This window comes from Palaemon carinicauda, chromosome 2 (assembly GCF_036898095.1).
Source record: "Palaemon carinicauda isolate YSFRI2023 chromosome 2, ASM3689809v2, whole genome shotgun sequence".
Lineage (NCBI taxonomy): Eukaryota > Metazoa > Arthropoda > Malacostraca > Decapoda > Palaemonidae > Palaemon > Palaemon carinicauda.
The window spans coordinates 193,173,524-193,198,469 of record NC_090726.1 but is presented as its reverse complement, the minus strand read 5'-3'; the positions used below and the strand labels follow the sequence as shown (position 1 = coordinate 193,198,469).

The 24,946-nt window shown below is 41.9% G+C and overlaps 1 protein-coding gene and 1 long non-coding RNA gene across 4 annotated transcripts in view; one reads left to right on the top strand and one right to left on the bottom strand.

Annotated features, from left to right (window-relative positions):
- LOC137629105 (uncharacterized) overlaps window positions 1-5,414 on the top strand; it is an 87,445-nt gene extending 82,031 nt beyond the window's left edge. Inside the window, exon 6 of the long non-coding RNA XR_011041447.1 lies at window positions 1,659-5,414. This is a non-coding gene — a long non-coding RNA (uncharacterized lncRNA). The remainder of the gene's footprint in view (window positions 1-1,658) is intronic.
- The window catches only part of LOC137629084 (uncharacterized), a 293,593-nt gene that overhangs the window by 31,247 nt on the left and 237,400 nt on the right, over window positions 1-24,946 (bottom strand). For all 3 annotated transcript variants that reach the window (XM_068360354.1, XM_068360367.1, XM_068360360.1), the window contains one exon: window positions 22,124-22,212. In XM_068360354.1, the coding sequence (XP_068216455.1) occupies window positions 22,124-22,212 (89 nt within the window). The remainder of the gene's footprint in view (window positions 1-22,123; window positions 22,213-24,946) is intronic.

The window sequence follows — 24,946 nt, the reverse complement described above, 5'->3', positions numbered from 1 at the left end:
TAAAAGGAACTGCTATAACTGGAATAGTGGCATCGAGGGGAGAAATACCATTCCACAACACCAACCAAAGAAGACTGTCCACTTAGCCTGGGTACACTGCTGTCCACAACTTTCGTACGTGTTTAGGCATTCTTTTCGCAACTTGTTGCAAAAAGCCTCTCTCAGAGAGGAGACGCTGGATAGTCTCCAGGCGTGAAGTCGAAGCGACTGGACAGTCTTGTGAAAGATGTTGGTGTGTGGTTGTTTAAGTAGATCTGGTCGTGAAGGAAGTTTTCTCGGGTGATCTACGAAGTTTTCTCGGGTGATCTACTACCAGTTGCAGCAGAAGGTTCAGGAACCACTCTGCATGATGCCATAGCCAAGCTATGAGGGTCATCATTAGATTTTTGGATACTCTGGTTTTGTTGAGCAGTCTTCTCATCAAAGAGAATGGGGGAAGGTGTACACGTCGATGTTGTCCCACTGTTGTTGGAATGCATCCTGCCATAGAGGCTGAGGGTCCAGAACTGGAGAACAATACAGCGGGAGCCTGAAGTTCAAGGACGTTATGAACAGGCCCACAGTTGGGGAACCCCACAAAGTCAAGTCTTTTTTGCCTACAAGAGGATTCAACGACCATTTGGAGCCAAAGCTGGAGTCGCTCTGCTCAAGTTGTCTACATGCACATTCCTCTTGCCCGGAATGAAGCGAGCTGAAAGTGTCACCCAATGATCTTCTGCCCATTTTAGAATCTCTACTGCAAGATGGCATAGGTGTTGCGTAAAGGTACCATCTTGTTTCTTTATGTAAGCCACCACTGTAGTATTGTCACTCATCAATACCACAGAGTGACCCGCCAGTAATTGTTAGAACTGTTGGAGAGCTAGGAATGCTGCTCTCATCTTTAAGAGATTTGTGCGCTGCTACCTTTTGGATTTGGACCAAAGGCCTGAGACTGTATGATGCAGTAAGTGGGATCCCCATCCTTCTTTTGATGCATCTGTGAAGAACAACAAGTCTGGAAGAGGGACAAGATCTATCCTTCTGCAGAGGTTCTCCTTTGCCACCCACCATTGAAGATCCATTACTTGATTCTGGCCTATTGGCACTAGGGCGTCTGGGGCACCCGGTGTGCTAGTCACATAAGGACTTTAGATGCTAATAGAGGGATCTCATCCTGAGATGGCCATTTGGAACAAGACTAATCAACGAGGTTAGATGACCTAGGAAGCACAGCCACTGACAGGCTGGTACGTCTTTTCGTCTGAAGAAGAGACGAGCCACTTCTCTCAGCCTGTGTATTCTGTCGTCTGATGGGAAGACTTTTTGAAGGCCGGTGTCTATGACCATACCGAGGTAAACCAGTCTCTGAGATGGAACCAGTGATGGCTTCTTGAGATTTATCACGATCCCCAGATCCTGACAAAACTCAAGAAGCATGTCCTGATGATGAAGAAGGGTCATCTTTGAGTCTGCTAGAACTAGCCAGTCATCTAGGTATCTTAAAGGACAATCTAATGATAAGGGGTTTGTGTGAAAAAAACCTAAATTTTTTTTTTGTATCTAGGGAAAATACAAATTTCAAATTCTATTTTGCTTTAATATTGTGTACTTTAATTTATTGTAAGCTCTTTGTCCATTTCAACATGGTGTAATTACCATTTTCTTTGTTTTTACAGGGTACCAACGCCCTGCACTCAGTGGGGGTGATGTTCTAGAAATTTATTGTATGGTGAAGATTGCCAAAAAATGAAAGTGGAGGTTACTTGGATAAAGTGTCTGAATTGAAGAATCCTGTGTGGATTGAATGTTTGCAGGATTGGTTCCTGCGAGGTTCTGTATGGAGATATCCATGTCTCACCAGGGTATTTATTTTCTTCTCTCCTTTTTTTGAAAAGTTATTTTTGTATTTTTTATTATAATTAGTAAGCATTTCATTCCCCTGCATGATCTGTCCCCTTCTCAGCCACCAATTATATTTTTTGTGTTATTAGCTTCCTTTCTAAAATCTAACCTGAGATTCAAGGTATGGTATTTATTATATTATATATATACTGTTGGTTTTCCCTGGAATTAAACCATTGATCATACTACCTGCTTTTTTGGAAAACTTAAGTAAAGAAAAAAAGATCTTACCTAAAGAAGATAGAGCTATTTATTATTTCTGCTGATTTTCCCAAATTAAATCAATGGTCATACTACCAGTTCATTCAGCAAGCTCAAGCCAAGAGAAGATAGTAGGGGAATTTGAGGTTCTAGCTGGGTCCCCTTGCCCAGTATAAAAAATCGAGGGGTGGTGCAGTGCCCTGTTCTCTTGACTGTTTATCATTTTGTGTTGTGAACGCTGGAGTGTGGTCAGCATTCGGACACTAGGCTGTCTGCATGCTACATTTAGCCACAGTCCGCAAACCACTACAACGAATACCGTTCTTGTGACCCCATAATGACACTTGAAGACCTGGGGTGCTGTCGAGAGACCGAAACAAAAAACCTTGAACTGATAAGGTTTGTCCTCATGCATGAACCTGAGATACTTCCTTGAAGATGGGTAGATTAGGATCTGGAAATATGCATCTTGGAGATCTAATGTGCACATGAAGTCCTTCGGTCTTACTACTTGAATGACTGTGTCCGCCATCTCCATGCTGAAAGAAGTTTGAAGGACAAACTTGTTCAGGTGCAATAGATCTAGGACTGGTCTCCAACTTCCAGATGCCTATTTCATAAGAAAGAGTTGTCTGTAGAAGCCTGGGGACACGTCTAAGACCTCTTGGAAAGCGCCCTTCCGCAGCATAGTCTGGACTTTGACCTGGAGGGCCAGCTCCTTTACGGATCCCTTCATATAGGAGCTTAGAGGAATTGCATTCTCAGTCAGAGGAGAGAGAGAGATCGAGTGACGGGGATTCAATACCCTACACCGACCACTGCGATCGTCCAGGGATCAGTCCCGTGATGCTGCCACCTCTGCCAGGGGTGTTGCAGGCATCCTCCCACTGATGGACTGATGAGAGGATTGCCTTCCCTAGTGGGAGCGACCACCTCGACTGCCCCTTCGACCAACTTTCTTTGCCCTGAAAGACTTTGTCGCTTTCTGATCCCTTGACTGAAAGGGGTTCGTATAGACACCTTAGATGTTCCTGGTTTGGAATTCGAGGGTTGTGAAGAGCTGGACTGATCTTTGGGGTATTTGAAAGCACTCCCATAAGGCTGAAAAGTTATGGCTTTGTGGAGGAGAGAATCCTTAGAGGATTCTCTACCCCTATCAACTGCTCTTTCTACCTCTTCAGGGTTGAAGACAGAGGTTCCCTTGAGGGTAGAGTTCCAAAGGCGTGTGACCTACACTTTTGGCACCTGCCTGTGGAACATTCCGATCACTATATCCCTTTTCTTTAGAATCACATTCACCCACAAGTTGACCACGTGGTGCGAAAGGCATTCTAAGGTCTGGTTACCTGAAAGAAGGAAGGCTACTCTGAGGACCATCTTGTTGAATCCTTGGAAAGATCCTCAGATCGAACAATGTAACCCAACGACTCCAACCATAGGTCGAGCCATGAAACAGCTTGCATAGCGTGCTTCGTGCCTCTAGAGGCAGGAAGGGAGGCCCTCAAGGAAGCTAGTCTGCACTGGTAAGCCCCCTGGTAAGAGATTCTACCGGGGGATTGAGAGTCAGGGTAGGGCGAGGTTTGTCCTAGATCTCATAATACTTCCTCTGTAGAATGAAGGGAAATGGAAGAGATCAGGAGGAAGACCCTGCTCTGAGAGACCTAGAAGCGCCTGCTATCCGGGAGAAAGCTTTCTTTCTGGCTGCATTAAGTCCTTTTGACCAAGGGAGGACTGGACTGGTCTAAAGAGGTTTCTGGGTACCCAAGACTTGGTTCAGAACCCTATCCTTGCCTTCCTGTTAGGCAGTGCCAGGATCAGACAAGTTATTGAAGGTACTCATGCACACAAGGACTTGCCAGGAGGCATGTTCCAACTCCTTGCGCTCAGCCTCGGAGTGGAACTTTGGACTTGCCACTTTGTGGAGGTATTCTTCATCCGTGTCCTGGAACTCGTCTACCCCCAGACTTTCTTCTGTGAAAGCTTGGCATAGGTCAAGGTCATTAGTTGGAACTTGTGAAGGGCTTCCCTCGGGACCCCCTTGCCAATAACTGTTTACGAGCTTCTTTAGCCTTGGAGTTCTTATGAACCATCTTTGAATCTTTCAATTCTTTCCTGGGAGGGAAGTGGTCCTCAAGCACAGATGTTTTGGAGGAAACTTGCAATTCCTTAGGCTTCTGAGGTTTAGGAGCAACGTCTTGTTCTTCTTCAGGTGTAAGAGATACCAGACGTTGGTCCGGAGGAACGATCTTGATTGGTTTAGGATTGAAGGAGTGGATGGCAATCTCCCGAGGAGAATCTAAGTCCCGACTCATACGGGGTTGTATGATGTCTGTGTGCGAAGGTGTGTAATGCTTCACCATCCTCCTCTGTTTGGTCGTCATCCTTTCACCTGGTAAAACTGGCGTTAAGGGAAGAGGTCCATTAGATGGAGCAGCTGCAGTGTCTTGTTTGTTCTTGGTGATTGGTCGAGGTGGAGGCGACCTAAACACCAAAGGGACAGAACTGCTCTCAGCCGATCTCCTTCTATGATAAGAAGAAGCATCAGAAGAAGACGAGGACGACTTCTCCAACGGAATACTGGGAGTAGACCGTGGTGGATGCGGTTAGGGATGGGCAGGTAGAAAGCCCATCCCAAATGTCTTATGAAGCGATGATACCAAGGTGTCATACCCGGAGGGATGTTCCCTGACTCTCGACAAGTCAGGAGTATCCTTAGGGAGTACTGGAGGAGGAGAACGCCGTCTTGGATTGGCCTTTAGATGGGCCGGCATCCTTGGAAGGCAATTTCGTAGGCATCCTTAAATGCTCCTTGGTGATTCGCACTGGGCGATCAGGAGATATGGGTACACCCACGTACTTGTTAGAGGGTTCTTTCATTCCTTCCGGAAAGGGGATCAGCCTGCCGCTAGAGCTGTCTATAGCGGAGGTTGTTGTCGGAGGAGTTGGACCCTCGCTTACTTTTGAAGTTGCAGCATCAGCACATGAAACACTCGTCGACACAGCAGGTTTACTCGCCGTAGGAGGCGATTTTCGCTTGACTGTGCGACTCGCACGGGAATCACTAGATTACTTCGCAAACAACAGATGGAGAGTGAAGAGGAGAAGGTCTCTGAGGCTCTTGTGGAACTGTAGTATCATGTACACTCGCCGGAGGAGGAGATGGAAGCCTCCGAGTGGGGCAACGAGTGTTGTGGTACTGCAGAGCTCGTAGGAGGGCACCACGTAGGCGAACGCTTACAAAAGACACCCCAGGCTTTGAAAGGCGCTGGATGTAGTCTTGGAAGAGGCTTTTTAGGGAGTTGGTTTACAGAATGTCCTTGTCCGGTTAAGGTTGTCCGGTTAAGGTCGTTTAGGAGGTGGCTCAGGAGATGTAGCGCGACACGGGGACAGAGAGCGCGTGCGTCTACGTCATCCTTGTGAACTAGAGCGTTTAGTGTGTGATCGTTAACGATTTCATGATCTTGAGTGTCTAGTCCTTGATCGTGAGCATATCTTGCTCGTGATTGGGATTGTCTCGCTCGTGAGTGTGAACTATGTGCCCTTGATTGTAAGCATTTAGGTCGCAAACGTGAGTGTTTGTCTTTCGATGCGATCGTCGTGATACAGAGTGCTTGGCATTTGATCTTGAGCCCATAGCTCGTGATCGTGAGCGTGAAGCTCGCACTCAAGAAATATGTCTCCTTGAAGACGAACACCTAGACCGTGATGACCTACAGTCTTTATGGCGTAAAACGCATGAATGAAAGCATCTTAGGGAAGAGTGCCGAGACCACGAGCGATTTCTATGATCCGTTGAATGCCGTAAATGAAGTTCACAAGGTGAGCGCAAAGCTCGTGAGGGTGATCATCATGAAGGACGAGAAGGTGTAGTCTCTCTTCCTGGCGATTGGCGAGCAGATGGAGCGCTGGCCATAAGAGGATCATCTTGCCCAAACTCAGCAGCTGGTGAGGGTAGTGCGCACGAGCTAGAACCTTTTCTATGGGAAGAAGAAGGATTAGGGTTAGGCGACGATGTCGTCCCAAGATGGCAAGAGGGAACATCGTCAGCCGGAGGCTGTTGGAGGGGCGAATGGAAATGGTCTCATCGTCTAGGCGTAGAAGGGCCAGGAGAGGACGAAAGGTGGACCTCGCACACGTCCAGGGCAAAGGATGTTGAAGACAAAGGGGATGAATCTCCTCGCGCCACACTGAAGAAGTTGTAGAAGTGTCTCCTCAAAGGGGGAGCAGAAACCCCCAAGGATAGCCAAGCCTGAAGAATATCTGCAAGGGAAAGAGGTTCCCCGGTGGCTGGAAATACCCCGAGGCTGCCAAGGAGTTATTTGGTCTGCGTTCCTACTTGACCGTTTCCCTGAGGAAGACGGGCAAGGAGGTGCTTGGGGAAGAGATCTAGAGGTATGACAATAAGAAGCCCGAGCTCTTTTCCCATCAGATGAAGACCCGGGGCCAGAAAGGTCCCATTTGGCTTTCTTCTTTCTGGGCCACTCCTGAAAATCGTTACAGGGTGCACCCTGCTCACGACGACGCCCCCCGCAAGTCGGACACAGCAGATGGGGTCTGTGTTGACAGAAGACATGAATTTGCCACAAGGGCAACCTTTGCAGCCAGAATATGTTCACTTGGTAGATACAGAAGAAGGACCACTCACACCTGAAAAGAGAAAGTCTAATGGCTAAGCCTTGGGAGAGGGAGAGAGCGGACTCGTCCGATCTCTACCAGCCAAAAGAAAATTGAGGCAGCTCTGTGATCTGTGAGTGGAGATAGGTGGCTGGGATACCACCAGCCACCCCCTACCTACCCACAATAGTGGATAGGTAGGGTTGCCACCTCGCACTTTTTAGTCTATTTGGCTACCTTCCAGCTTTGCCGAAAGATAATCCATATAAATAACAAAAAGTTTGTTAGTGAAGGAACAAACTTAAAATCTGAACACATTGCATGGCAAGATATAAGTAAGGGAGTGTAGAACATCCGACAATATGGTCAATCTGTCGCACATAACATTATTGACCAGTTTCTGTTGACGAAGTAACTGAATTTGGGAGAACAAAACTGACCCTAACAAGAACTGCACATGAGAAATTATTTTTCAAAGCTTCTAATATATACAGTAGTGTATATATATATATATTTTTGTAACACACTCACATACAGCTAGACCTTACCATTCACAAGATTGATAATACCGTACAGTATTTGCAAATTTGATTATTTGTGGGAAGGCCCTGGAATTCATTAAAACAATATTCATGGGTATTTATTCACAATTCTGTAACAAAAAAAATACAGAACAGGCCTTGATAGAAAGGACAAATAATTATTATAAAATTTCACAAGGGCTTGGAAATTCATTTGCATAACAGTAGCAGTCTTAATTAACTTGTCCGTTATATAAAGGAGTGTGGTGTGCTGTATTTGGTCTGTCATATAACTAGATGCATTTATGTAATTTCAGTTAAGGTGTACTTACTATTATATACAGTAACTGTGGATGCACCTTGTGAAAAAAAAAGTTATGCAAGACCAAATACAAGACAGCATACTCGGTTATATCACAGGAGAGAGTAAGATGAGACTCATACTACTATAAAACTGATTTTGAGCAAAGCGAAAAATCTATTTTTGGGTGAGATAGCCATGTCGTCCTGATGGAAGGTTCCTTTTAGGTAGCCTTTCTAAGGGATATTTGCTACAGTGATACTCCCAGAGAAATAAACCGAAGGTTTCCAGAATTCTAACTCCTGGCGCGATTCATCCGTAATATAGATTTAAGGATGTTGCATAATATCAGGGGACGTATTTTTTAGATACGACACATATCAATCTTCACCCCGAATAGATTTAACTCTTTGAGGGGGAAGAGTGGCGAACGAAAGGGGAGCCGTTATCTAGGTACCCAGTGGATCCCCTCTCCGTACTACTGTGGCTCATGATTCCGAACTTGCATTTAAGCTGGAATAGCGGCAGATAGAGTAGTTTCGGGTGGGGTCATTTAAGAAAGAAAGAAGGGTGGGTCTAACAGGACGACATGGCTATCTCACTCAAAAATAGATTTTTCGCTTAGCTCCAAATCCGTTTTTTGGGCTCGGCCATGTCGTCCTGATGGAAGCATACCAGAGAAATAACTTGAAAGTAGTATATCTGTGGGTTTGTGTAAGTGCCTTCTACCTTGAATGTGGTCCTTATCTGACCTGCATATGACATTACTGTTATCTGGCATTTCCACTAAGCTTGGAACTGGCTTAGGGCTTCCTGCCCCCTGCAGGGAAAGTGTCGACATCGACAATAAGGATTCAAGGCTTGATTTCCCGTAGGGACGGAAGATAATACTTAGAGATTACCCTTCTCATACCTTGGAAATCTGTACTCTGATTTCAAGTTGGGCCCTTCTAAGGTTTAATTAAAACTAGTACGCTTTATTTGTCTGTAACTGAGATAGCAGCAATAAGACGCAAATACGTTTAGTATTTTACCTTGTAACTAGATTATGAAATGTAGTTACAATAGGGTATGAATCTGATCCGGCATTGAAAACACATCAGGGTCCATATTTTCTCTTGTCGAAAAAATATGTAATTTCATCAAAATGATGCCACTCAATGATGTGAAACCAAATCTGATTGATTTGTACAGATTTTGGAAATGCATGAACACCGTGATGCAACGTTCACTCGGCATTGGCGTTATTGGTCAGATATGCACCTACATGGAACAGTGTTCATCATCGTTGTGATTTGCACTCGAGGGTAAATGTACCTATGCACCCAATGCACTGGAAAGTCCCAAAGCAGTTCACTGTTCATTGCAGCGCTAGACGACGGGTTTTATAATACTTCCCGCCGCCACCACAACATGTTTCATTTCATGTACTTGCTTCGTCTAGTGTCTGTAAAAGAACTGGGTGATCTCCACCAGTGTATGAGCGGAGTCTACCAAAGCCCCTGTGTTGGAAGAAGTTCCATGAAGAAGCAATTTTCCTTGGATCGTGACCTGCGGGTGAGCTGTCAGGATCTGCTCTGCAAATAAGTAGGTGAGTTTTACTCTCCGTTGTCTTAGAGATAGATTTTGATCCTGAGGTTTCGCCTCGGAAGGGCTGTCCTTCCTTGAAGTCTGAAGTTCTGCGAAGATAGACCTTAAGACACTCTACTGGGCATAGAGAGACATCTTCCTTCAGTGGGCAGATTCTCCAAGGAGCTCACCTCTTGGTGGGTAGCTCATTCTTGGCAAGAAAGGCAGGATCAGGAAAAGGGTTGAGTTCTCCTGTCTAGGAACTGAATATGGCCCACATCCCTGATAAGGCCACTATTTCACCAACTCTAGCCCCTGAGGCTATTGTGAACAGAAAAATGACTTTCTGTGTTAGCTCCTTTAGAGTACAATCCTCATTGTTTAGGTTCGAAGCATAGTGCAAGAATTTGACCAACGACCATGTGATGGGCTTTGGAGGGGTTACCAGCTTGGGTCTAGTGCATGCTTTTGGCACCTTATAGAAGGTTTCGCTTGTGAGGTCCACCTCAAAGGCGTATAGAAGAGGTCTAGTCAGGGCCGACTTGCACGCAGTTATCGTAGTGGAAGTCAGGCCTTGTTCATGTAGGTAGATGAAGAAAGAGAGACAGAAATCTTTTGAAATTTCTGTTGGTCTCGTTGTTTTCAAAAAGGATATCCATTTCTTCCAAGAAGATTTATATTGTCTCCTGGTTGAACTTGACTTGTACTCTACAATGAAGTTGACCTTGTACTTCGAGATCCCAAACTTTTTGTTTGCTGATAGGGTGAGAAAATCATGAGATGTAGGTTGTTGGTTCTCGAGGATGAAGCGTAAACAGTCGACTTCTGAACCAGTTGGGATAAAACTGGGTTCGGCAGAGGAAACAGCTTCAGTTTCAATTCTAGAACTAGAGGGAACCAATTGCTTTAGGGCCATTTGAGGGCCACTACTGCAGCTGTTCCTCTGAAGGATCTTAGCTTGTCGAGGACTTTTAGCTGGAGATTGGTTGGTGGAAACAGGTAAATCTGATTCCATCTGTTCCAGTCGAGAGACATGGCGTCTATTGCTTCTGCTTGAGGGTCCTCGTAAGGGACTACATAACGAGGTAGTTTCTTGTTATCGCTCGTTGCGAAGAGGTCAATCTGCAGTTCCGGGACTCTTTCCGAAATAAAGGAGAATAAGTCTGCGTCTAGGGACCATTCTGTCTCTATCGGCTTTCGCCTGGATAGAGCATCCGCCGTCACATCGCAGAACCCTTGAAGGTGAACTGCTGATAAATGCCCTCTTCTCTTCCTTGTCAGGCGGAAGTTGGCTAACATCACGTGATTGATGTGAGGTGATCTCGAGCCTTGTCGATTGCCATAGCCTCCAAGACGTTGATGTGAAAAGTTTTGAACTGGTGTGACCAATTCCCTTGCACTTTCCTTTCTTGCGAATGGCCTCCCCATCCTTCCAGAGAGGCGTCCGTGTGTATCACCACTGATGTTTGTGGTGGTTGCAAGAGAATTGTCCGTGCTGGGCTCTTAGTTGCTGACCACGGCCTTAATAGCGCGCGCAATCGGGCCGCGGTCAACCTTTGTTGATCTCTTCGAGCGTTTGATGCGTATCTTCTCCAGACTCCTGACGCATCCTTTAGCTGTGCTTATAGCACCGGGTCTGTCACTGCTGCGAATTGGAGAGAGCCCAATACTCTTTCCTGTTGGTGTCTTGAAATCCTCTTGTGTTGGATTAGTCTCTTGACAGATGCCGCTATTTCTCTCCTCTTCTTTAATGGAATGGAGAGGTGGTGTGACAGCAAGTTCAAATGGATTCCTAACCATTGAAACAAATGAGCTGGAGAAAGGCGAGACTTCTTGCGATTGATCTTGAAGCCCAGGTGTTCCAGGAACTGGATCACCTTTCTGGCCACTTGCAGACAAGTAGTCTTGGATACTGCCCGCACCAGCCAATCGTCCAAGTATGCTACTACTTGTACTCCTTCAGAGCGTAGTTGCTGGACTATTGTGTCCGCTAGCTTTGTGAATACCCTTGGGGCTATCTTTAGTCCAAAGGGCATGGTTGTGAAGACATATTATGTCTTTTGTAGCCTGAATCCTAGGTAGGAGGAGAGGGGGCAACTGACTGGTAGGTGCCAGTAAGCATCTGCCAAGTCTATTGAGACTGTGTACGCCCCTTTTTTGGTAGAAGGGTCCTTATGTATTGCAATGTAAACATCCGGAACTTATTGTTCTCGATGAACTTGTTGAGTGGAGACAAGTCTAGAAGGACTCTGAGTTTGTCCGAGACTTTCTTGGGAACACAAAACAGCCTTCCCTGGAATGTGATGGACTTCACTTTTCTTATTACTTCTTGTTCAAGAGTTCTGAGGTATATTCTTCTAACGAGGGGGTGGAGTGTTGGAAGAATTCTGGAAAAGGGGTTGGATTTTTGTTCCATTTCCAACCAAGTCCATTCGTGATTTGGCTGTGGACCCAGGGATCGAAGGTCCAACAATCCCGAAAGTGGAAAAGTCTGCCTCCTACCTAGAACCTCTCATTGTTTAGAGGTTTCTGAGGACTTGTTTCTGTGACCGTGTCCTCCTCCACCCTTTTGGGGGGTTTCCAGAGGATCCTCTTACTGGGCCCCTACTTTTGTAGGGCCGAAAGGTGGTCGAGTGCCTCTCAAAGCCTGGATTAAACACAGGTGACTGGGCTACCAGCTGTTACGGGACCATCTGGAAGGTGGTTTGCGGCTGGGGTACCATTTGAGGCACCGTGGTCATGGTCACAGCCAGAAGTTATGCAGGTCTACGTGGTCTTCTTGCCTTTTTGTTCTTAGGCTGGGGACCTCTGTCTGATGAAGATTTCCTCTTTGAAGACATGCCCCACTTTTGGAGAAGCTTCCTATTCTCTGTGGTGGCTTTGGCAATGACTTCTTGGACCATTTCCTGTGGGAAAAGGTCTTTGCCCCCAGATACATGATGAAATCAGTTTTCTGAGTTCGTGTTTCACCATTGCTGCGGCAAACACATGCTCTCTACAGGTCCTTCTTGACCTGACAAAAGCATACAAGTCCTTCACAAGGGTACCCAAGTGAGACTTGGCTAGGATCATATACATGTTTGGGGCGTTATTTAGGTCTGCACACATTTCCAAGCAGTTCTGATGAGACGGAGGCGGCAAGTCTTTCTTTCGTCTTCTGTTCCCAACTTTGGAAGGTTCTCATTAAACTGCTGGCCTGCTATCTCCGGATCCAACTTTGAGACGGAGAAGGTTAGATGTACCTCTTTCCACTTCTCCTCGCAGGTGGGCATAGCTAGAGATAATGGTTTTCATTCCTCTAGAATTGGGCAGGGTTTGCCCTCTTCGACTGCTCTCATGACACAGTCTAGGGCTTTCCCCGAAAAGGGGAAGGCTCCGGAGCAAGGAGCAATGAAGGTTGGGTGCTTCTTGCTCAATGCTGAGACTTTGGAGTTGGTATATCCGGCTCCTTTCAGGGTCTTGGTAAGGATGGCTTGTGCCTTGTCATGTTCGAAGACAATGAGTTCCTTCGGTACCATCTCCTCGCAGGATGCAGGTTCATCTCGCAGTATCACGTACCAATCTGGGTACGCTGAAAAGCTGGGCCAGAATTGAAGATCTTCAAGGGGTTTGGCCCCCAACTTCTCAGAGATATAAAGCTTCCCATTTACCATGGGCATGTGCTCCGTATACCTCCAGGGGTTAGTTTCAGAGCAGTGAGGGAGGTCAGATACTCTAAGGACCCTAGCAGAGCCCCTGGAAGCGCCAGGGCGTTTCCCTTCCTGTACCTCTCTCTTCGTCTCTTTTGAGATCTTGCTTATTCTCCTCTTGTTCCTTCCGGAACAGTGCCAATATCTGCAGGATCGACTGTAGGAGCGCTTTGCTCCTGCCGACCTGTATAGTCAGTTGGGGAGTTGGGGCTGAAGAGGTTGACGGCATAGGTTGATATGCCGACACAGTGAACTGAGGGTTCCCAGTCACCGTCGAAACGGATCCTTCTTCCTCCGTGGGTGGTTGAACCACTTCTTCAGGGCCTTCTTGCAGTAGGTCCTGTTCGGTCTCAGTAGACACCTCCGACATCCGTTCTTGGTGGATGTCCATGCCTTGCAGTGCCTTGTTGATGTCCACGTCCACTGTCCGTTGGATGAAGGGAGGCTGGACCTGTACCTGGGGCACAACCGTACTGGATTGAGCCTTAGGGAACAGGAGGCACCTTAGAGATTCGTTAGGTAGGTAAGGTACCGGAGAGTTCTTCTGGAAACCTCTTACCCACCTTCGAAGGGTTTCCCTTGCTGTATTCCTTAGGGATATCTTTTTCAAAGCCGTCGGTCAGCAAGGTCAAGCAGTTGGAGCAACCCTTCGGGTCCCATTACCTCAGGGATCCAGATACGATGCAGCAGAGGGCAAGAGACCTGCACATCGTATGCCCACCAAATCCCCTACTCTTGTGGTTGCAGAACACAACTGCACTCTGCACCATTGGCTCCTCTTGTAAGGGAGAAAAAGGGTGAAATGAGTATTCAGTTGTTTATATCATTGATATAATGCATACTTAAAAATAGTAATACTTATTATTATATTTAATAGCTTAGGATAGTAAGCTAGAAAGGAAATAGGAAAGACACATATCTGTGTTTCCTCTCACAGGCAATCGCTGAGACCTCCGTCAATATTAATATTCAAATTCCTTATAATGGAAAATACAGGGTAGAATACAGTAACTCCCGTATGTAGAGCCGGAGCTAGTAAATATTTATACTAACTCTTCCACCTGTAGAATAATACTGAACGGTGTTTCATAAGTATCCCGATAATCAAAGGATTCATCAGGGTGTTGAGAGAATACTTCAACCTCAGCATGTTATGCGGTCCCAACAATAGACTGTGAAAGGATACACAGAGTATGTTAGAAATACTTGTACTTCTGTATTGTTGTATACTGTAGTTTTACCAACTACTGTATTGTTGTATACTGTAGTTTTACCGACTACTGTATTGTTATATACTGTAGTTTTCCAACTACTGTATTGTTTTATACTGTAGTTTTAACGGTACACTACCGGGGTTCGGCTGGCACTAACTGATAGAGAGAGAGAGAGAGAGAAAGAATGGAAAGGAGGGTTTCCTATCTTTATGGTTTTAGCACAATAAATGGAAGTGTAGGAGGGCTACTTCCGTCTACCGTCTCCTTGCCAGAATTAGAATTCTAATGGAAGGGGAGGAATGCATCTGATTCTAGCTTCCATCCGGCCACAACTTTCGCTGCCGCCTGTACTGCTGTTTGCAAGGTTTGTGGATGGCAGGCCAAGAGAGGACTGAAGAATTCTCAACAGTGTAATGGGTTTCCCACCGGCAGCCGTCAGGGCCGGCTCAGTCTTTCCCCCCAGGGGCATTCACCTCCTGTGAAGGAAGGACATAAGGAGGAAGTAGCCGAACCGCCGCTGGTAGGGTCCCGCCCGGCAACATAGTCAACCGACACTAAAGGACGGGGGTTGTTTGTGTGTGTGTGTCGTCTTACAGTTTATAGGGGAGAAAGGCGGCGGCAGGTATGCCGCCTACTTTCGGCTGAAAACTAAGGCAGCATGGCTTCCTGTGCCGACACCGTCATGGTCGGCAGAGGAACAAAGATTCCCCTGTCGGCGACATTGTCGGCTGCAAGACGTGTCATATAGTTTACAGAGGGAGAAAGGTGGCGGCAGTATTCGGCTGTAAACTAAGGAAGCATAGCTTCCCTTGCCGACAACGTCGTGGGTGGCAGAGGAACATAGATTCCCCTGTCGGCAGTACACCCTGAGTTATCGTCATACTTCAAAGCCGGAATACTCGGCGGCAAAGAAGACAGACGGTATAAGACTAAGTCAAGCCGAGAGTTTACTACTCGGTGGCGATGACGAAAGATAGGGTTGCCGCTTGTGATGGCAGCGTTTAGGGGGGGAGAAAGGGTTTAGGCTCTTTTCTCTAAAAGAGAAAAGTATCAAATTATACCCATAAATTCTAGGGGATATAGATCCCCAACCGAAGTAATAGGAAAGGATACGAAGAGGTTAAACTATGGAAATTACTTTACTAACGTATACAAAACGGGTTAGGTTAGCCTAATTCCGGTGGGGACCGCGGCTAATGTTGGTACCGCCAGGGTCCCCGTCGTATACGAAAGTAACGTTACATATCGGAAGAGGAAATATTATAATGTATGCAAATCTTCACTAGCATAATTTTCCTAACTAGCTAAAAAGTTTTCTTTTATAGCTAAATACCAGGAGCGTCGCACTACTGACTAAATAAAATGCGTTTTGACGTGCGACCTCGGGTCAAAATGGCCGTCTCCGGTGTTGGCTATGCTCCACCAAACACACTTAAATTATACGAATTTAACTGTGAGAAGGGAGCCTTAAAATTATACACAGGAAAGATCAAATTCTCAACTTTCCAGAGGATGAAGATGCTGGAGATTGCATGATAATATTCCGAAAAACAGTAAGAAACACTGCGAGAAACGTGGGAGCGCACTTAGCTTAAATGCTACAGTTTAAAGGACTGATGAGCTCTAGTAGTATGGGGAGGGGGTCCACCGGGTACCTAGATAACGCTCCCCTTTCGTTCGACACTCTTCCCCCTCAAAGAGTTATATCTATTTGGGGTGAAGATTGCTATGTGTCGTATCTAAAAAATACGTCCCCTGATATTATGCGACATCCTTAAAGTTATATTACGGATGAATCTCGCCAGGAGTTAGAATTCTGGAAACCTTCTGTTTATTTCTCTGGGAGTATCACTGTAGCAAATATCCCTTAGAAAGGCTACCTAAAGGAACCTTCCATCAGGACGACAAGGTCGAGCCCAAAAAAGTGAATTTTAAGGCTTTGTGCAATAACTGCTTTGTCTTTTCTATTTGATTTTATATAACTGAATACAATTAATATTGTATTTTCTCTTGAGACCGAGATAAAATATTTTTATTTTCTAGTTATAAAAGGAAATACAGTACTACAGTTGGTCAAGGAGTGTTATTAAGGGGTCAGCAATTATTCACTTTTTCACCATTTTCTGGTGTCTGTTACTTATGTTAGAGCCTGATTATAATGTAAAGTTTACCAGGTAAACTAGTGTACCTCCCCTGTTATCAACACAAAAAATGTTATTGTACAGTGAAAGGATAATACACATTATGACAACACAAAAAAAGTAAAAACCTGTTCAGCTACACATACTTACACAAGCAAAAATTGTATCATAAAAAAAGAAAAAGTTAACAGTATCAAACTGGATTTGTAACTAACAAGGAAAAAATAATTAAGGAGCGAGACAAAGTTAAGTTACCTACCAGTACTCAACATACCACACTGACTCAAGTTCATGAAATGAGTGTACAGTAAGGAAGTAACTCATGCAGATGTAATTAAACTTGAGATGCAAAACATGAACTTGGCTTTCAAACAAATCAGAATAAAATTGAATGAAAAAACTTAATTACCAAATATACCCCATGAAATTTAACGAGGTCTACACCACATATTTAGAATTTATATGCAATGATGCCTATATACTGTGAATCATGGAGTGGATGCAAAGTATGTTATCAGCTAATTGATACGGTCATAGTTCTACTGGAGTTCAGCTTCATCTATAAATGGCTATACCATCCACAGATTATTCAAAATCTCTGTCAGTGAAAGTTAACAAACACTTTTTGTATTTTTGCAAAGCATATACAGTACTGTAACTTCATTGATATTTTCATCATCTGCATACTATGCTATTTTACACTATATTCAAGGCTATCAATCATTTCTGTGGTGAAGGATAGCAACATCTCAGGTTCTAGAGCACTAACTTGAAGAAAAATAGGTATAGTAGGTGAGATTAATTAAAGAAAACCATTAAGAACAACTTTTTTTGTTGCCAGTTGCAGGAATACTTGTTACATGGAAAGGTGGCTCAGTCATATGCAGTAAAAGCCCAGCCCACTGCATATAAGCTTCCCCTCCAAGATGGGAGTGATTCTTCAACTCTCAAACGGGGAGTGAAAATACACTAAATGCTCATCCAAACAATTACTAGTATGGACTAGGAATTGACTGTTTGGTGATGTTCACTTTGTGCAAAATGAAAATATTTTATTTCCCTATACAATTACCTCTAATGGACGATGTATTCACTTATATAGTCAAATTCATCATAGGCTGTCATTTCAAATGTTACTATCATTCAGAGATTGGGCCTAGACATGCCAAATTTCTATGTTTGAATAAATAATGGCATCCTTTAAAATGATTTGATTCTATGCGCGTATACCAATAGTATCAAACAGAAATTCATCTCCAGAAGAATGATATTGAAGAAAATACTAATGTACTTCTATCCATCCACACAATAGGAGGAAATTACTTTAAAAAATATGAAGAGAGAGACTCGGCCACTAAGTAACATAGGTTCCAAAAAGGAGGTTGTTCCCCTGACATTAAAAGATCAAAAGTAATTCCTATTTATCTAATTTGTAAAGGGCAAATGCTATTTTACATCAGAAGGAGGGCTAGTTTGGTATGCTATCCATTTCATGGTTACTTCTAACCAGACTTTCCCATTAGGGATGCTATAACAAGGCCACTTAAATGATTAAATCAGTCCAATTACTGAAATGCAAAAAATAAAGGATGGGTAAAGCAATGGTTTATACAATATTTTGGTAGAAATATTTCAACTTAAAAAACACTGAACATTTTATGGCTATATTAGAAATCATTGTATCCAAGAGATGAACTACTGCACTAGTAACACAAGAAAGAAAACTATAGTATCTTATTTCTGTGAACCTCCTTTGATGTGCATATTGCTTTTGTCTCTGAAAGCTTGAATTTTTAGTGTTTGGTTTACTGCAGATTTGTATTGGAGTAACCACTCATTTTTAACAGTTTCAAAACAAGACTTTTGTAACTAATGAGCTGCAAATATTTTTTTCAGAAATCTAACAAGTACTCCAAACTACCATGTTAATGTATCCAATAACTTTGATAATTTTGTAAATCTAATATCTCGTGCTATTTTCAGGAAATACCTCTATGGTATGTTTTAAGTTTACCTTTTGTCTGATTTCTTTACATATCTTTTTTCCTTGATTTCTCATTGACTAAAGCATTAATGTGATATAATCATATGTTGCTGTGCTGTAGTTACAACATTGTGACTGAGGAATGCATCCTTTCACTATTCTAATTTTCTCCTCTGTTTGGTTTACCGTAGTTTGAGCACTCTCATCCCTCTCATATTTGGTCCAGAACACAAGTTTACTAGTTATTTGAAGTCTCTCTGTCTATTATTCTATTTAGACCTCTACATCAGACATGAATTGCCTCACATCTCAACATTTTATAATTAAGTTCCTACTGGTTTAATAATTTATCATTGCTGAGTGAAGTCTAAAAGTAGGTACTGCTAATGTTAGAACAGGTATTATTTGGACAACATCCAATACATTACTGTACTCAACATATAAACCCCATGCATGTTGCAAATTGATTAATCTATTAATTCCTACTACTTGCAGCTTCAGCAATTGTCAACTGGTTGAAAATTATAAAAATATGCAAGCTTCCCTTGCATTCATGAATTTGAGCTTTTGGTATTTCTCCTTCTCATTTCATTTGGTATGAAACCGAATCTATAGCATGTAGTTATTATTATCATCAAATCTCTCTTTTAATGCACATAAATAACATTCAATAAAATATTTGAAATAGAATTATAATGGAAATTTAAATACTGTAATAAAATTTATTTCTCTACTCATCTGATGTTCATATTGCTTTGTTCTTGAAGCTCGACTTACACTAACACTTCCCCAAATTATCTAAACCAAAGTGTTTTCTTCCCTTCAAGAGTCTATGCTGCTTGCCCAACATGGCAACATCTTAATGGTGTGGGTTGGCAAAACTGTCATCCTCAGTCTTAGTTGAAACTAATATCCTATCCTCTTGACATCATTAGACAGTGGGGAGGATGGTGGGAATGTGTGTGAATGTCAGGTTGAGCGTAGAAATCATTTTTTTTTTTTTTATTTAAATTATTGCTAAAATTATCCCTTGATGTTCATATTGCTAATTTACACACAATGAAGCAGGTGGGTCATGAAGGAAAGATATACCCATACACCAGACTTACCTCTTAGTGCCACAATACAAAACCTTTACAACCAAGGTTATAACTTGATGCTCCAGATCATGTTTCTAAATACCTCTTCATTACATAATAATTATCTATATACTTTACCCAAAACCTTGGATCCCAAAATAGGGGACATTAAAGCCTTGGACCAATTAATTCATCCATGAATAAACTTGAAATAAACCAAACTTTTATTAAACTACATCCTCCGCCGCTACTATGCCACCTAAAGCCTTGCAATCTGGATAAGAGGACCAGGATTCTTTAAGATAATGTTTAACAAATACCAATTTGTTAAGTCATTGAGTCGTGGCTAAAACTCTTTCCAGAGAAAGATTTTTACAAAATTCCAGTGATGCAGCTGCACTTCCAATATCGTGTATTCTCATTTTAAAGTTTTTCATCTGACTTGGATGAAACTCCTTATGAGCCTCTGTGACTTGGACAAAGGGTGATGCAATGCCCTTTTCCAAAGAGGGAATTTGAAAATGTTGTGGTAAACCTCTTGTCTTAAAATCATTCTTTAGTCTGAAAGTTGGCAAAAGTGATAAAATCATCTAATGTTGTCCAAAACCTACTTTACAAGGAGCATGTAATTCACTAATGCACTTAGCTAATACTGATGATAAAATAAAGAGTTTTAGCCTTGAGATCTATAAGAAAGATTTTCCAAAGATTCAATATGTTAACTTTTTTAAAAAATGCAATACTAGTACTAATTCCAAATAATTCTACTGACTACTACTACTAGTGGTTTTTCAGTAACAAAGACCTAAATACATCTGCAATAATACCTGAAATGGATAAATCTAATCCTAAATGTTTGAGTGCTGTAATAAGTTTAGACCTGTAACCCTTAACAGTTGAAGCAGGCAAAAATTTATCAATGTTATCTAAACTAGTCCTAAATTACAGACACGTTTCTTGACTTTCACCAATCAAAATAAACATTCCATTAACTTGGGTAAAGCTTATTAGTAGACTTAGACTGTCTCCTGGAATCTAAATTAGCCAATCTAGGGCGCCCCAAAAACCATTTGTATCTGAGAATATGGTGATCAGTCTCCATGTGGTTAAATGTACCAAATAAATGTTTGGATGTAATGATCATGAAAGAGATTGTCTAAGAAGACAGGCTTTGCAGGGCAACCTTTTCTGACTCCAACCAACAAAGGCCATAAATTTGTAAACCACTATTATTGCAACCTAAAAGAAGCCATCAATATCATGTTGCTGTCCTCAGATGTCCTGAATTTGCTAAGATGTTTGATTTTTCTGTTATAAACAGAGGGAGAAGGACCTTCTCAAATTCATCTTTTCACAAATAAGCTTCCTTAATATGTGAAATAGAGATATCTCACCTTCCCCTACCGCCTCTTTACTCTCTTCCTCTTCCTCCTCTTGTGCTGAAACTTTCTTCCTTTCATCATTGGTTAACATTAACTGGGGTCTTTGCACCTGTATAAGCTTAGTGACTCATTTTAGCAGAAAATACTAGAACCTACATTAACACACTCGGTGAAAATATACAATGAGCTAGTGGCCGAGCCTGTAGGCGAACATTGCGTACTGCCATCCAAAAGTAACTCGTCATTAAAAGGGACCTCATGATATGCCACTCTATTGATATAAGAAATAAGAGATTTCCTTCAAGCCCCTACTTCATTAAGATGGGATCCAGACTACCAATTCAGTCCTCTACCTCATAAACCAATGGAACAAAGCCTATGTTACAACTTTCGCACAGTAGATCTCAAAATAGATTGAGTATGAGGCTCTAAGATAGGATCTTGACTTTGTCATGTGCTGTGCACCATTAGAACTCTTGCTGACTTGTGTGCCAGAACCAGAACCACTGGTCAAAACTTGAGTTAGGGTAGGGCTTGAAAATGGGCAGATTAGGTTGGATTTTTTTTTTTTTTTTAGCTGATGCAGTAAACAGCTTGTAAAGCTCATTGCTATGAAAACCCCAAGGCTGGTAAGACGCTTAAGACTCGTTAGTGGGTGTAGGCTTGTTAATGGCTTCAATGGCATACCCAACATCATCCTCATTATGATTAACTAATCTATGCTTCTCTGGATTCTCCCCTGGACTAAATGCTAGTTTTCTTTTATCTTTGAAAGTCTTAATCTGTTCACCCACCATCTGGACATATTTCTTAACAAGGAGAACTGTTAGGCTTTTTCATTCATCAAATTAATTATTTAAAGCACAATACTCTCCTTGGCAAGAGACACAAAGAGAACAGGGATCATGGTTGCACAAATTTAATACACTAGAACAATCTACACAGTAATTATTAACTGATCCATGAAAAGTCATCACTATTAACTCCGATTAATGTATTTTGAATCTGGAGCTTGTTAGTTAATGTAAAGTTGATTAAGTCAGTACTGATGAGAGACTGAGGATAATAGGTTCTTCTACCCACACCGTGGCTGGCCGTTAGGCACCAGATCTTGCCTTGGTGGGCAATAGGCAAGGCCTCTTGAACGGATGAACTTGGAAAATATTTTACTTTTTTAGGGGGTAGCATCAGTGTAAGTCAAGCTGTGAGAACAAAGCAATATGAGCATCAGGGAGGGTCATGGAAATAAATTCTCAAGTTAATATGCAGAGTATTTATCAGTCTTACGGAGTATGAAAGTTATTAAGTAAAACAAATTGCAAACTGGTAGTCACTGAAATGTTTAAAATGAAATAAAATCTTAAATGTTAAACTGCAAAGTATTTTTAGTCTGTAAATTACTGTATGGTAGTCAACAAGTAAAAGATAAATAGTAATCAGGTCCAAAGTAAGGTATTTTAACTTAAAAATAATCATGTTTACTAGAAACCATGATATACTATTCCTTAAGAACAAGATTAATTGAAGAAAGGGTTTCACCTGACCTGCCAAGGAAATGAGCCAAAACCAGCTTCAGTGCCTCCAACAATTCTTCTCTGTGCACTCAAACGACTGCTGGCACTAAGACCACATGCTGAAATAAAAATTTTATTCACACCTTCACTTAATTGTAGATTAGTGATGGCTAATCAAAGTATTTTGTAATACAATTGATTTGAATAATACTGCCAGCTTGACATGATACAAAGAATTTTTTGTTATTTTCTCCTTATAGCTCTGTCAACATCACAAGAATAAAATAATTTGTACGCACGGTAACATTTTATGTAGTGTATTCACATACAGGTAATTGTATTTTGAAAATATGCATGATACAGTGTCAGGAAAATATTCCTACTTTTAAATTCCTCCATGAGGGTGATTCATATTTAAAAAGGATTCTACTGTAATAGATAAAATTATTTCTATACTTACATTCAAGTCTTAAGCCATCAGCTCTGGAGTGGCAGTTAAGTTTTTAACTTGGTCATGACAGCAGTAGCATCAACCAGTATAGCAATGATTAAGGGTTTCTAAAAAGATGATTGCTTACCTGTTATGTCATTTGCTTGTAGTTTAGAGGTTAAGCTATGTCTACTTCACCAATGAAACCTAGATATTGTCTGGAGTGCAAAGCAGTGAGGTTATAATTGGAGTCAGAGGACTCGCATTTGCTCTTGCATACGGAGGAATTGTTTACCTTCATTCACTCTCTGACGTACATCTGCTTCCACTCCACCATTTGCTGCAACAACAGACCCCAAGTACTTAAACTGATCCACCTCCTCAAGTAACTCTCCATTCAACATGACATTCAACCTTGCACCACCTTCCCTTCTCGTACATCTCATAACCTTACTCTTACCCACATTAACTCTCAACTTCCTTCTCTCACACACTTCCAAATTCTGTCACTAATCGATATTTGAGATATTTGACTCAATGGTCAGAAGTCTCTTGAGGCATAATCATTCCACTATTTCAGCCATGTAGACAAAGAGGTAGAGTAGTCTAATTATTAAAGCAGTTCATCAAAAGTAGATTGTGAGGCAGAAGACAGAGTTGGTAACCTCGATCCTAATATACTTCTACTCAATGAAGGAAAAGCTCTTAAAGCATCCTCATATTTTATTCGTGGGTGGCGTGGCATATGATATGATTCCCATAGAAGAAATATATCTTAAATTTTTGTCAAAATTGATTGATTACATCACATTTCAGATAGCAGTGAGCATCATTCGAATGGGACATTAGGAAGTCATCTTACACCATTCTTTGGAACAGAAAGATGAAGATGAAGAAAATGAAAGGGAAGAGGCTTTAATCCAGTAGCTTTTCTGACGATAAAATTGGTTCCTTTAAGGAATTCCTTGTCTAACTGGTTGAACATCAGGAGTCCAATCAAGTAGACGTTCCGGAAGATTTGCTAACAGGACTTGTAGATCTTATCGGAGAACACTACGATAGTCCTTCTTGGCAAATACATGTATGAAGGAGCCTTTACCATTTATTTCACGTTTGGGAGAGTCTTCGCCCTGATCCAAGGGTGTTGTCTGTAGTCTAAGAATATTACCAATGCCTCCAATTCTCCATTATTCAAGGAACCAATTTCATGTCATAATTATCTATCAAATACAGCAAAGGCACAGATATTCAAACTTGAAATTGTAAAACCTATGGAAAAAGATGTGATGGAAGGTCTTGAACTCTTCTTGGGGGCTATTATAATAGGTTATTTTTAGCCCCCAAATCATCATGAATTTGGAGACAAGCTCTAGATGTCTTGAACCTCAAGTTTATAATTCTCAGGGATTTTTTGATGGAAACACGCTTGTCAGTTCTGGGGTGGTAAATAGAGGAGATTGGATGTTTTAAACATATGCATATTTTCATATTTCTATTTATCTCTAATTCGATGAAATACCTTCATTTTGTCAATGAGTCAAAGGTTTATCAATGCAAGTGCCTGTCCTTTGGTTTCAGAAGGGCTGCTCAAGTGTTCACCATACATGATGGCTCATATGTCAAAATGGTTAAGGATTTTGGGGCTATGAGTTCTTCTCTACCTGGACAATTGGGTATTTTTAGGTAATTTGTTAAGAATGATTTTGGTTTAACTAGTGTAGTTGCTCAAGTTACTTAAGCAGTGATGGATCCTGGTCAGAAGATTCTTATACAGTATATGGTAATGATAATAACGACTATTCCTTTTCAAATTTTTCCATCCAAAAAGAAGATACAGTTTTTTCTTCTATGATTGAAAGGGTTCAGAAGGTTGAAGTCTGTCAGTATGAATAATCGAATATGGATGAGACTTTTAAGGACCGTGACTTTCTCAGAGAAATTTATTCCGATGGGACCCTTAAAGATGAGGGTTCTCCAATTTCATCTCAAATTGAAACAAAACATTAAATATAGACTCAATCTCTATTAACCACAGGTCTACATTCAGGAAATTGAATTGATGCAAAGGGAGTAGCATCATCTGCATATTGAAGTTTTTTTTTTTTTTTTTTTGGCCAGACTACATATGTATAGTATGTAGTATGAAAAGTAATGGCGGCGAGAACACTACTGTACACTGAGGAACACCATACATTACATTTCTATAACCACTATGGTACCCATTAAGCAATACTCTCTCCAATCTTCAATTTAAAACTTTAATAATGATGCTAAGAAAATACCCACTTACTCGCATTTGTTTAGGTTAGAAAACAATGGCCTCATAGGCCTTGTTTTAGATTTGGAAAAAATTATAAAAAATAAAGAACAATTCTCATACACAATACATCTTTATGCTTTGTGTCTCTTTTAGACTGACCACT